General features: G+C 39.0%; 1 protein-coding gene across 1 annotated transcript in view; it reads left to right on the forward strand.

Moving 5' to 3' along the window:
* The window catches only part of LOC111874038 (condensin complex subunit 1), a 63827-nt gene that overhangs the window by 18752 nt on the left and 31958 nt on the right, over nucleotides 1–13117 (forward strand). The window contains exons 9-14 of the mRNA XM_023869169.2: nucleotides 3748–3928; nucleotides 4380–4539; nucleotides 7014–7224; nucleotides 8069–8322; nucleotides 10196–10328; nucleotides 10466–10554. Of these exons, the coding sequence (XP_023724937.1) occupies nucleotides 3748–3928; nucleotides 4380–4539; nucleotides 7014–7224; nucleotides 8069–8322; nucleotides 10196–10328; nucleotides 10466–10554 (1028 nt within the window). The remainder of the gene's footprint in view (nucleotides 1–3747; nucleotides 3929–4379; nucleotides 4540–7013; nucleotides 7225–8068; nucleotides 8323–10195; nucleotides 10329–10465; nucleotides 10555–13117) is intronic.

Consider the following 13117-nt stretch of genomic DNA (forward strand, 5'->3'; position numbering starts at 1 on the left):
AACATTTGTGGAAATGTGGTTTCACGAAATGTTTGATTTAAGGAATAGGTCCCAAGATATATATGTATGAATTCTTTTCCATGGGTTATTTTATTTTATGAGAAAATATCAAAATTTCACTCTCTTTTCCTGTTATGTGAAATTTATCCTTAAACTTTGCTTTCATTTCACTTTTGTCTGAACTGCCTGCTACCATTAGAGTCTATTAATATCTTTCTTTTCATGGATTCTTTCCTTTACTTGAAATATTCTTCAAAATACTAAACATGTGATACCTTTTTAGTGGAAAGCATTGACACTTCTAGTGACTGCAAAGTCTTGTTTAAGGAAGGAATGACATGGGTTTGCTCAGTTTTAAAACTCTTGAAGTCTTCCTTTTTGTTTATGTCATATTCTAAAATTAAAGAGACAACTGATTCTTCGCCGAAATTTATGAGAAAATTTGCAGTATTTTTCCTCCATTTGTCACATATCATATGCCCTTTTTAAATATTAATAACCTTTTTATATCATCTAGAGTAACACATGCATCAGGCTTTCCTTGGAATTTGCAATATGACTGAAATTCAAGGAATTATGTCACTGATTTAAGATATTAAGTTCTCTGATACTTGTAGTATTTGCAGCCATTTAAAACTTGGTAAAAATAAAAATTAATTTTGCACTTGACTGAACTACAAAAATTTTTCCAGATGGGGAAATAACGCATAACTCTAGTGGTATCAGGCATGAACTGAAAGGTGGGATTAGTTGTGATGCCCTATACATGTGTGTATAGGTCACAGTATAACTCATCATGCATAATCAGACCATGATGAAAAGTAAAGGTATCCCTGTAACAGGCCGTGGAGACCCATAGGGTTGTGAGACGTTGAGGTTCCCACATTTTCTAGACAGGTGGCTCACAGATGGCAGTGAGGTCAGCCTTAAGTGCCAGCTGGCCTTTACCTGCTAGGAAGATTCCTGGTACTCATTTCTGCAAGAGACTGAGTTGACTCCAGGATCATAGTGCAGCTAGAAGGATTAGGTCAATTGAAAAATCCAGTGACACAGGAAATCGAACCTGCATCCTTTTGGCTTGTAGCATAGTGCCCATGAATATACATAAAGCCCTATCTTCTGATCACTTTTATTTCAACATGATGATACTTTCCAGAGGAGTTTTTAAATGATCACTAAATATTGTGGCAAAAACTAGCATAAATCTGGCTACATGTTTTATATAAACTTAGGTCAAGGTGAAAATGTTAATGTAGCCTAAAATATTGTGAGTGGCTTACCAAATGAAACCCCTGATGTAAGAGCTTTCAATTAATACAGCAATGGGCTCTCTGTCATAATTAGGACTTATAAGTACTTTAGTGACTCAGAATGAGGGAAGATTGATTGAAAACTTGAAATTACAGAATGATGTATCTCTGCATTTAAGGGATGTAGGAAGGTAAAATTTAATATAGTTAGGTCCTAAGGAGACCCAAGAAGCTTGCAAAATTTTTTTACAATCAAGGATGAATATGAAAATTTTAACCCTGAACTGTTCTAATTTGGTCTGGAATGACCCAAACCCTGATCCAGGGATGCTGAACCATTGGCACTTACGCCAAGTTTGGCACCAATTGAAATATCAGTTGGCACCAGTGATCGCTGGATTTGCCATATTAGCATGTGGAGTCATTTGGTGTCAGATAATAATTTAGTAGTTCATAAACATTTCTGCTGTTATGTTTCCACCCTGAGCACCGAGGAGTATGGTTATCTAGAGAAGAAAATGTAACATTATTTTATCTTGTCAATTATTTTGAACCATGCAGTATGTAAAATTAAGTTTAAGAACTTACGTTACAGATGGAGTGAGTGCTGTATATGTCGCTTTCAAAACCACATACAAGTTAAGAATTAAAGATTTCCCTGAAACTATAGTAATATATATGTGACCAAGCTCATTAAGTGGTACTGGAGCAACAAGGGCGATTGGTGCACTTCCCACTGGAACCTTGGATGAAAATTAGGCACCTGGTAACATGAAAAGATTTGTCATCCCTTCCCTGAACACAGGAGCTTACTATTGGATGTGCCAGATGAATGCATTCTGTGTCCTCACACTTTGTTAAGTTTTAATTTTGTCATGATTTTATGGAGTGACTATAGATGGGGTTTTGACTGGTAATTGGATTTACTGAACACTTACACATCATAACTACAAGCAACTATAGTGCTCTCACTAATTCACACACTGCAGTTCACTACAGCATGTACTAAGTCTCTCAGTCTGTTGTGTCTTCACCAGTTGTAGTCTGGTAATGGCTTCCAGTGCAATAGAGCCCCGACTTCTGTATTCATGGCTGTACGTCATTGCTGGCTGCTGCCTAGCTCACTGCAGCTCCTGAGCTGAACTAACTGGCTTCCAACTGCTGAACTCATTCACAGTGCACAGCCGACTGCTTATGAAGCCTTAGCACAAACCACATAGAAAACACTGCCTTCAACAGTTCCCCTCTTGTTGCATCATGTGGCTATGGCTCGGGCCGCATAGAGAACACCATTCCTGTTTTACTCTTTGTGGCCATTACCTAGCAATGACCATTGTTTACAGAGTCATTACTTAATGGCAGGTCTGCATACTACATTATTATTATCCTTCAGTTTTCCAAATGATCTCTTTCCTTCAGGTTTTCTAAGTATAGTTTTGTATGCATATCTCATCTCCTGTGTGTGCGTACGTTGCCAATAGATTTTATAACACTAATAATGTCGGGTGAAGAAATTGTGTGGGTGAGGTTTGATGAAATAAATTGGAAAGGCATAATCTGTACCACTATCCAGAATACACAGATTCTATGTGCATCCTTTTGCATTTTGAATGCTGCTGTCTGATCTGTATCTCCATATCAAATATCTTACCCTTATGTTCTCTTCATTCATTCATTATTGGAGGGGGTGGTTTTCCCCATGCACCACAACCAGTTGTTGATCTATTGTATGTTCCCCTTTGATATTCTACCAGTCACCGTACCCTTCCGGTACTGGTGCTCGCTATCAGCCCCGTTCAGCCTGCGAGTTCAGCCCCTCTACTGGCAGTGGTACCCGATACTTTCCCCATCTACCAGAGGCATTGGAAACTACTTGGGCGGGAAACTTTTTACCTAATTTTGCTCAGAGGTCTCCTAGAGACATGAGGATCTTTTACATGCCGTAAATCTACGACACGGGACCCACGGCTTAAAGTCCATCCTGGAGGACTTTTTCCCTGAATTTTTCCGCCCTTAAAAATTCCACAACCTCCGCCGGGTTTGAACCCGCGTACATTGAGTCATGAGGTGGGAATGTTACCCCTAGACTACGGAGTCCGCTCTTATGTTTTCTTAGTTACCACTGTCAAACTGAAAGCTAAATACGGATTTTGTGCAGCTGCCATTTTATCATCTTATATTGTATGAAAGGATGCTGTGATAAAAGTTGCAGATCTTTCAAAAATCTGTTGCCCTACATAATTTCAATGTCATTCCTGTGTCACAGGTTCGTGTCTCCAACATTTTGGTGATGTTGATTGTAGGAAATTTAAAAATATGATGTTGGGTAGCCTCTAGTTTCAACAAGATCTCTCCTTCAGTCCTCAAGTCTAAACATGCTGATAGGCAGACTGATCAGCCCTATTTAGTGCACATCATGCACAGAACACACAATTGATCCTAAATCCTATAGTCTCAGATTATACCAATTGAAATGCCTTGTGTTATATTTTACCAGTTGAGTCTAGAGGAGCTTCAGTCACAGTTGGAGGCAGAGATGAAGACCCTAGAAAAACTTCAAGGAGAGAATGTCATTGAGATGGAGAGGAGGAAGCGTGTCACTGAACATGAAAGACAACAGGCATGGCTTGAACATGAACCAGAAGTTGCTAAACTTATTGAAGATATCTTACAAACAGGTAATAAGAAGAATATTTGATGAAATATTCAAAGACAAAGTAAAAAAAAGTGCAGTGGACTTATGAATTGAGATGTTGAAAGAAGACTGGCTAACATTATGAATAATTGATGCATTGTAAAACAAAACACACTTTTTATGCACATTTGCTGTCGAACTTTTTATATGGATGTGCCTAATTAATTGGTTTGTATGATATTTCTTGTCGGGCCAACCCTAAGACGTAAGAGTCAATTCTTTCCCTTCCATATTATCTTTCTACATGGTGTGTATATGCATATGCGCTATTTACAACATTTGTTATACATTTACACTATTATTTTGTTGTTGAAACTTTATCACGAAAACAAATTTCCGGACCCTCTTTTAGTTTAAGGGAGTGGCATTACAGTGTGTATTGTCATTCTTGGTGTTTAACTCTGTGTTGATTCTGCTTTTTATGTTTATTATAGGTTCGACAGAGGATGAGCCAGCTACCCAGGTACTGACACAAAATTCTCTCACTGAATCGTTAGAAGAAATCCGTGTGAAGCTTGGCCAAAAGCAGTACTTGGAAGCTTATTATCTTTTACGAAATGCAGAGAAACAGTTCCCTGGTGCTCAGGAACTTAGGTATCTATGTTTAAATACAGTGAAATCTCCATTTAATATTCCTAGATTTAAGGTTTCCTCTCACTTCATGTTCAGTATCAGTGATCCTAAATCAGTAAATTCTGTAATAAATTGCCTGCATTTAAGATTTTCTTCCCATGGGTTCTCAGACCTAAAGTAGGAGTTTCACTGTATTACTGTTTGTACTTTTTATGTACATTGTATCCTAGCCCATAGTGTGTGTATTTCATTATTCTAAACCGTTTTTAAAGTTGTTTATGCAATGAGTGGAATATTAATTGCATTAATCCTTGCATGACATGTGACATTTAAGTATGACTTCACCGGGACAAAGGGTATTAAAATTTTAATATAAAAAAATGCAGCTTCTAAAAGAGATTACTGTAAGTACAGAGTAAATTATTAGAATGAATCAAAATTTCACATTCAGAATTGTATATGCTGTAGAGTCATATTAATGAGTCAACTTGCTTTTAAAACTTAATGTTGCTAATTTGAACATTGGAACTACTTTCGAGAAATGTGATTTATGAGTATGCATTAAATGTGACGTTACCTTAGTAGCTGAGACTGATGTTGCAATCCTTAGTTCATCCAATGTAGAGAGACTGTTGCCATATTTCTCGCATAAATAGACCGTGTCCTTCCTCTTGCCACGTGTGAGGTATGTAGCACATGTTCCATGCTTCCGAATGTATATATACTCTTTTTTTTTTCCTTGGCACTACAGCCCCACTGGGCCTAGGCCTACCTCCATGAACTTCTTCGTTCACTTCGGTTTTTCTAGATCTTATACATTCGGTAGGACTCCTTGGGCGGGTGATCAGCTCATCGCAAGGTCTCTCCCTGTACACAAACACAGAAAAACGCACACAAACATCCATGCCCTGAGCGGGATTCGAAGCCATGATCCCGGCTTCTGAGCGAGCGAAGACTGTGCATGCCTTAGACCCGCTCGGCTACCGTGACCAGCATATATACTCTTACATCAGATAATTTAACAACTTATTTGCTGAAAAACAATTTAAGAAGTCCATAATTTTACGTGCAGCTTTTGTAGCATCTTGCATATTGAAATGGCCTGAGAAACTTTCTTTTTTGCATGTCATTCTGAATCAAGTCTAGAACCTTATCACCATCACTGTCATCAGTTTTAAGTTGATCCCTTGTCATCACAGCAAGGCACATCCATTGTCTCTTTGTTTACATTTTCTTCCTCTTATTCCTCAACTTTATTAAATATAGCTCAGATTTGCATAGTTATCCTGCATGATATCACTTGCCAAAATTTTCTTGACCTCCTTTCTTGGAATTTAGCTAATACTTTTGAAAAAGTCTTGCTCTGCCAGTGGTTGGAATCCTACATGTACATAGGAAAGATATTATGAAAATTGCTCCACTCCCCCAAAAAAATAACTGAAGAGAGAAGAGTTGATTGCCAGATATTCCAGTCCTGTATTTTTCCTCAAATAGAGCAACAAAAATAATACATTGTCACATGTATGAGTGATTGTAGACGGGGTTTGGATTGGTAATTGGATTTATTGAACACTACAGATCATAACTACAAGTAACTATAGAGCTTTCACTAATTCACACCCTCAGCGGTTTACTACAGTATGTACTAAAGTCTTCTCAGTTTGCTGTATCTTCACCGGTTGCCACCTGGTAATGGCTTTCAGTGCTATAGATCCTTCAACTTCATGTTAACATCCTTACTGGCTAGCAGCTGTCTTGCAATTAACTAAACTCTTAGACTTGCCCTGCTTATAATATCTTGGCACAGACCGCACAGAAAACACTTCTTCTAACAGTTCTTCTGTTGCACCATGTAGCTGTCGCATGGACTGCTTAGAGAATGCCGTTTCCCAGTTAGTCCATTGCTGCATGTTAGGAATCCATTACCTGGCAACAAGCATTGTTTACAGACACATTACTTAGCATGTGTATGTTCTGTAGTATTATGTTTCTAGAACATATACCATGTAATGAATAATTTGTTCAAATCTAATTTGAATGTTTCAATTATTAGAGAAGTTAGTGCTTGGTCAGGAAAACCTTGCACCATAAAGATAGCATTAAAATTCCCAGACTGAAAATCTGCCCACAGCCCGGTTCTGACTGGATATTAAATGCCTCCATGCCAACAGGTTAAAACAGATGATGACTACCTCCTTCCATATCTTTATCTACTCACCATTCATGATCATATTTTGTTTCATTAGATGATTTTAACCTCTGCATTTGAAACAGCTTTGTTAAATAACGTAAGAAGCAATCAGCAAATTCTGAGTATGGGTACAGGAGTAATTATTTTTCTGTTTATGTGAATTAATAGAATTTTATTTCTGTACCTTATTTGGAATTCAGTGACAAGAAACTTGTTATTATTAATTCACATGTTTCCGAATGTGCTGCAATTACTTGCAGCAGATCTGAAACATAAGTTTACATTGCATGATATAATCATTTAGGTGTGACATGAATATGGAAAGCCAGGTTGTTTACTTCCTGAATCTCCTCCATAAGATATTTGTGGAATGCAACTCTTCGGGAGAAAGTTCTTTGCAGAACAGCCAGAGTGAGGTAGGGTCTGGTTCTGCTTCTCAGGAGATTGGGGTTGTGTCTCAATCTGCAGTGGACAGCACTGTGGAATCCCAGCAGGCAGTTGTGCAGTATCTCAGAGTGAGTGCTATTTTCAATTGTTAGTGTTATCCTTTCAGTGATATGATTTTTACTGTTTATATCTTAAGCTGGTATGACCTGGGAGCCGTATTTGCACTCTACATAACAGAGTCAAGAGAACTGTGTACTGTATATGTCTGAATTGCAGCCCAGCTACTATGAGTATTACAGTCTTGTTCTGGTAACCGGCTACTAATTAACATTCATCCCAGATGGAAAATTTTGAGCCATTTAGAAATGGAACATGGATTACTCCATTCATTTGAAATGTTCATTAAGGCTGTGGTCTGCAGCCTTTTCTCTTTTCAGAACTGGTGAAACAGCAGTGAGTTCTTCAAGGTCTGGCAGTCTATTTGTCTCTTGTTACCATGTTTATACCTCTTTATGTACAGTACATGAATTAAGTTCCTCACCATTATCTTCATCATCTTGTCACATATTAGGTCATGTAGTCTGTTTTTATGTAATATTAAAATCTTAAATATCATAATCACCCATACTGACATTCTCAGTTAACCTTCATTTTCAAGGAATAAGGGATGCTGTTGGGTAGGGCTGGCATCTGGATTTTAACTTAGGGATAACAATTCATTTTCTGGGAATAGGGCATTTCAGACCTCAGGTGCTGCAGTGCTGGCAGACAGATTTCAACATGGGGCATTGGTATTAAAAAAAGTTCAATGGTAACTGCTGTGCTGCAGCATTCAGTCAGGAGTGTTTGTGATCAGTTCCTGGTTGTTGCCATCGTGTACTGCCAGCAAATCCACTGTTGTGGTTATACTGGAGAAATTGTTGGCCTTGCTAATTCCTGTTTCATTTAGTGACTGTTTTTTCAATCCCACAGGATACCGTAATATTTGTGGAGCTTGTATCAAGTGCTCTTCCCGTGATCTGTCAGCTGCTTCATTCTCGGCAAGTAACTGATATTATAGAGGCAATAGAGTTCTTCACATCTGCGTATCAATTTGGTCTGGCTGGTGCTATAGTTGGAATTCAACAAATGTTGGTCCTCATGTGGTCACGTGATCAGGCTGTCAGGGATGCAGTAGCTCTCTCATATAAAAAGTTATATCTTACCACAGAAAGTACTACACCAAGGTATGTGTATAATCGTAACCTTTGCACTGATATGTTTGTAAGTGTCATGTTGACTCCCTCAGAGCTAAATGAATTACGTAGCTAGAATTTGATTCCTGCTGACATTGGAAAATTTTCCATTCACCATGTCCACATTGAGCAAGTTAAACTACTGATGCATGTGACATATATGCTGGAGGTATCTGATTTAATTCTTTGCCAAGACTGAAGGTTTTTGTTATTTTCCTCCCTGTTTGTTTCCATTTAAGTTAAACGTCTGTAGTCAGATTCCAGTCAACTGCTAACACAGGTTGAGATTGCAGTGTATATAAAAGTTTCATTATGTGCTAGCTGGTTGGCCTTGCCATGCAACTTATGGGTAGTGACAGATAAATATGGAGCACTGGTTGTGTGGTGATCAGTGGGACAAGTGCTTGGAGAGGACCTGCCTCATTCTCAATTTTTGTATCTAAAATCATACATGGCATTGAATCTGAGCCACTGCAATGAGAAACCAGTGTCTGACTCGTGAACTGTGGCATGGTTTTCCTTTCAAAGCTAAGTAGATTAAGTGTTTCTGACAATGGTGTATAACAGTAAATGTGGCTATTAGCTATTTGGGGCGATATGTATTGTCTTGAGTTGTTACAGAAACTGGTTTTGTTTCTGTTATCAGGTGTAAGGAAAGAAAGGTTCCCACTCAGGCCTGGTAGAAAGAGATGGTTCTAGTTAGTTAGTTATTGGAGAGGGTGGGTTTCTCCATGCACTTAGACCTGTCTTGGTCCATTGTGCTTCCATCTATGATATTCTACCAGTCTCTATATCCTACCAGTACTGGTGCTTACCATCAGTCCCGCCCAGCCAGCGAGACCGGCTCTACTAGCTGAGAGGTATCTATAATGCTTCCCCCCTCTACCAGAGGTATTAGAGACTGCTGTTGGGCGGGAAACGTCTGTAATTTGGCTCAGTGACCTTTGGAGATATGAGGTTCTTTTACGTGCCGTAAAGCTACAACACGGGACCCACGGCTTAAAGTCCCTCCCGGAGGACTTGTTCCCTGAAATTTTCCGCCCTTAAACATTCGACGACCTCCACTGGGTATTTGAACCCGCGTACTATGAGTCATGAGGTGGGAACGTTACCTCTAGACTATGGAGGCCGCCATGTTTCTAGTTACTGGACAAAGAGTTCTGTACTAGATCTTTCTACAGACAAAAATGACCAGGAACATCCATCTGATACTAGAAACATTCAGTTACTGAAACACTGTTAGAAAGCTCAAGACAGTAGACAGTGTCCAAAATGAGAGTCACATTTATCATTCCGTTCCAATTCACCATACAATAATCATACCCTTGTGTTATTTTTATTATTTATTTAACAATACTATCAGTAGCTCATACTGTGTAGGATCAGAAGGTATGATTGGTAAATTGTAGAGGATTTGGAAGGGAGCAGTCATGATCTAATCAAGGTATTATCCTGGAATTTACTTGGAGGTACTGAAGAGAACTTTGAAACCTTAGTTAGGATAACTGGTGCCCTAGCTGGGATTCAAACTGAGCACCTTCTGAATACAAATCTAGAGCATTACTGTGAGTACTATACTAATCTGTTTGGTGCTGTGGTATTAATCTTGATTATGCAGTGAAGCCCAGTTTAATTAAGGTTTCTATGGGAATCAATGGCTCTAAACATTAAAGTGAAGAAATTCATAAATGGGGAAAAATTAATATTGAGACTATTGACTGTGTATCATTGAAATTGAATGTTAAATGAGGGAAACCCTAAACTGAGGAATAGTAAATGGGGGACAACTATATTGCTGTTCTTGTATGAAGTAAAAATGTTATTCTTCTAAGTTTACTATAGTCTGTATTTCTGCCTTCATCAGGGCTCATGCTGTTCAAGTTGTGAAAAATTTGAGTGGATTGTTAAAAATTGTGAATGTGGGGCAACATGCTGCATTCGAGGAACTTGTCAAGAACTGGGTTAAGAATGGTTCTATAGATAAAGCCTGCATACAGGTATGTTGCATTGACATTTTATAATGTGTATAATCATGACAGAAATATAGTTCTTATTCAGTTTACTTTGACATCATTGTTTCATGTATGACTGAAACACACATGTACAAATAATAGTGGAAACAATTTTTGTGCAGGTGATGTGGGAGCGGTTTTCACTTAACATTCCTGATACATCAGAAGAGGATAGTCTGGCAGCCCTGATATTGTTAGGAATGGTGGCAAGGTATGTGTTTTGTATTTAACATGCGCAGTGGCTGATGAAATTCTCAGCGTGGAATTTATCTTTGTTGGGTTCTTGGGAGAGAATACATGCATTTAACTGTGGTGCTTGAACTTTATGTATTTTTATAGTTGCAGTTTGATTAAGCAAAAATTGAAGATTTTGAGTTCCATATGTTATTTAGTTGGTAAGCACATTGTGATTTAAATTTCTTGAAACATTTTTATATGGTATGATTTAGTATGGATTTGAAATATGACCTTTCGAACGAAAGAAATTAAATTACTGCAAATGTTAGAAACAAAAGTGTTCCAGAATGTAATGTGACCTAAGAGCAATGAAATAAGCTTGTAATTAAGATATCACATGATCAGAAACTTTTAATTAAGCATAATTTTTAAGATTTCCTTAGCAGTGGTTACTTAGATTGTGATCTTGTGATTTGACACCCTATAGTCCTATAGGCAGATACTAGTGTTTTGGAGGAACATTTTGCCTCCATCTTTACAGTTGAAGTGTGTAGGTTGGGGAATTGGCTCACTTATATACACCAGTTGCAAGGAAAATGGTCATTGATACTAAAAAATGGGGACAAAGAAATGAAGCTTGATATTGGCTATGTTTTTATCCCACAGTTTGCCCCTTGTAAGGGTTGTTTTCCTACCAACCATTCCCATTGGCCTGGATCAGCCTGCATTTCCTTACCCTCTCCCTTGGGTCTCAGAGACCAGCTTTCTTGTAAACTGCCTACATAGCCCAGTCAGTTTGTCAACCTATACTTCAACCCTGAATGTGGAGTCAGCATGTTCCTCCAGAATATCAGTATCTGGCTGCTAGACTACAGAGTACAGACTACTACTACCCAAAGGACCACAATCAAAACATTTATGTAATTAGTATATTGGAATCCAAGGAATATTGGAATGCATATTCAATTTTGGTGGTAAACTTCTTGGAAAATGACCACCACATAAACTGAGGATGTGGTGAGAAACTGACATGTAGATAGATCTCAGGGAAATAGGTTATCAGGATGGGAGATGGATAGAATTGGCTCAGGATCCTCATCTCTCTATTTTGGTACTGGTTGTGTTGAACTTTCAGGTCCTTAAGCAAGTTAGCCAGTACACTGACTGATTGAACACCCCCTGATGATGACATCCTGATTTCAAAACATGTCAGGATATCAGTTACTTTAAATTAATTAAATAACTATCATATCATGTTATGATTTGACAAAGCCTTGATAAGTTGTTTAAATATGCGGGATACTGAATTTAAATCAAGACTGAAGAAATCATGTATGAAAAATATTTTGGTATCTGTTTTTAGATAGGGTGACTTAGATTTGTATCATGTCTTTCTTGAAAATATGAAAATTCTGCTCACCTTTCAGGAGTTTATTGACAGCTGCTTTCTTGCTTAAGGAGATAGATCAGGAAATTGGATTTAAGTACGTGCTGTGGTCATAAAGTATTGAACCTTTGGTCGGCAGAAATACATTTATTGATTTGGAGGTAGAAAACCCTAATCCCCTTCAAAGTAGTCTCCTTGGTAATGCACACACGTCTCCCAGTGCTTCCGGCATTGTTGGAAACACTTCTGGAACGCGTCTTTTGGAATGGTGATCAGCTGGGCCGTCGCATTCCGCCTGATGTCTTCTCTTGACTCAAATCAGGTTCCTTTCAGTGGGATTTTCAGCTTGGGAAATAGCCAAAAGTGACACGGAGCCATGTCGGGGGAGTAGGGAGCCTGACAAACCACAGGGATGTTGTGTTTGGCGACGAAAATCTGAATCAGATGCTCAGAATGGGTGGGTGCATTATCATGATGGAGCTGCCAAGTTTTTGCTGCCCACAGATCCGGTCGTTTGCGCTGCACAGCATCACGAAGGCGACGAAGGACCTCCTGGTGGTATTCCTTCGTGATGGTTTGGCCTTGTGGTGCGTACTCATGATGCACAACCCCACAGGAGTCAAAGAAAACGGCCAACATGACCTTGACATTGCTGTGGACCTGCCGTGCTTTTTTTGGCCTCGGGGATGTCGGATGTTTCCACTGTGACGACTGAATCTTGGTTTTCAGGTTGTACCCATAAACCCACGACTCATCGCCTGTGATCACGGTGTTCAGAAAGTTGGGGTTACTGTTTGCATTGTCGAGCATGTCCTGCGCGATTTCCAGACGGCGTTGCTTCTGCTCCACTGTTAGCAGTTTCAGTACAAATTTTGCGGACACTCTCCTCATGCCCAAATCCTCGGTCAAAGTTGAATGTACCAATCCAATGCTTACCCCTATCTTGTTCGCAAGTTCTCGGACTGTGATACGATGGTCCTACATGACCAAAGTCCGCACTTGCTCAATGACATTCTCATTTCGGCTTGTTGAGGGTCTGCCTGAATGCGGTTCGTTGTCCACTGATGTGCAGCCATCTTTGAACCGGTTGTACCACTCCTTTATCCGTGAGTTGCTCATGGCATCGTCCCCAAAAGCCTGTTGAATCTTGCGATGGTTTCCACTTGGGTATCGCCAAGCTTTTGGTAAAATTTGATGCAATATCACTGCT

This window comes from Cryptotermes secundus, unplaced genomic scaffold, assembly GCF_002891405.2.
Source record: "Cryptotermes secundus unplaced genomic scaffold, Csec_1.0 scaffold1775, whole genome shotgun sequence".
NCBI classification, from domain to species: Eukaryota; Metazoa; Arthropoda; class Insecta; order Blattodea; family Kalotermitidae; genus Cryptotermes; species Cryptotermes secundus.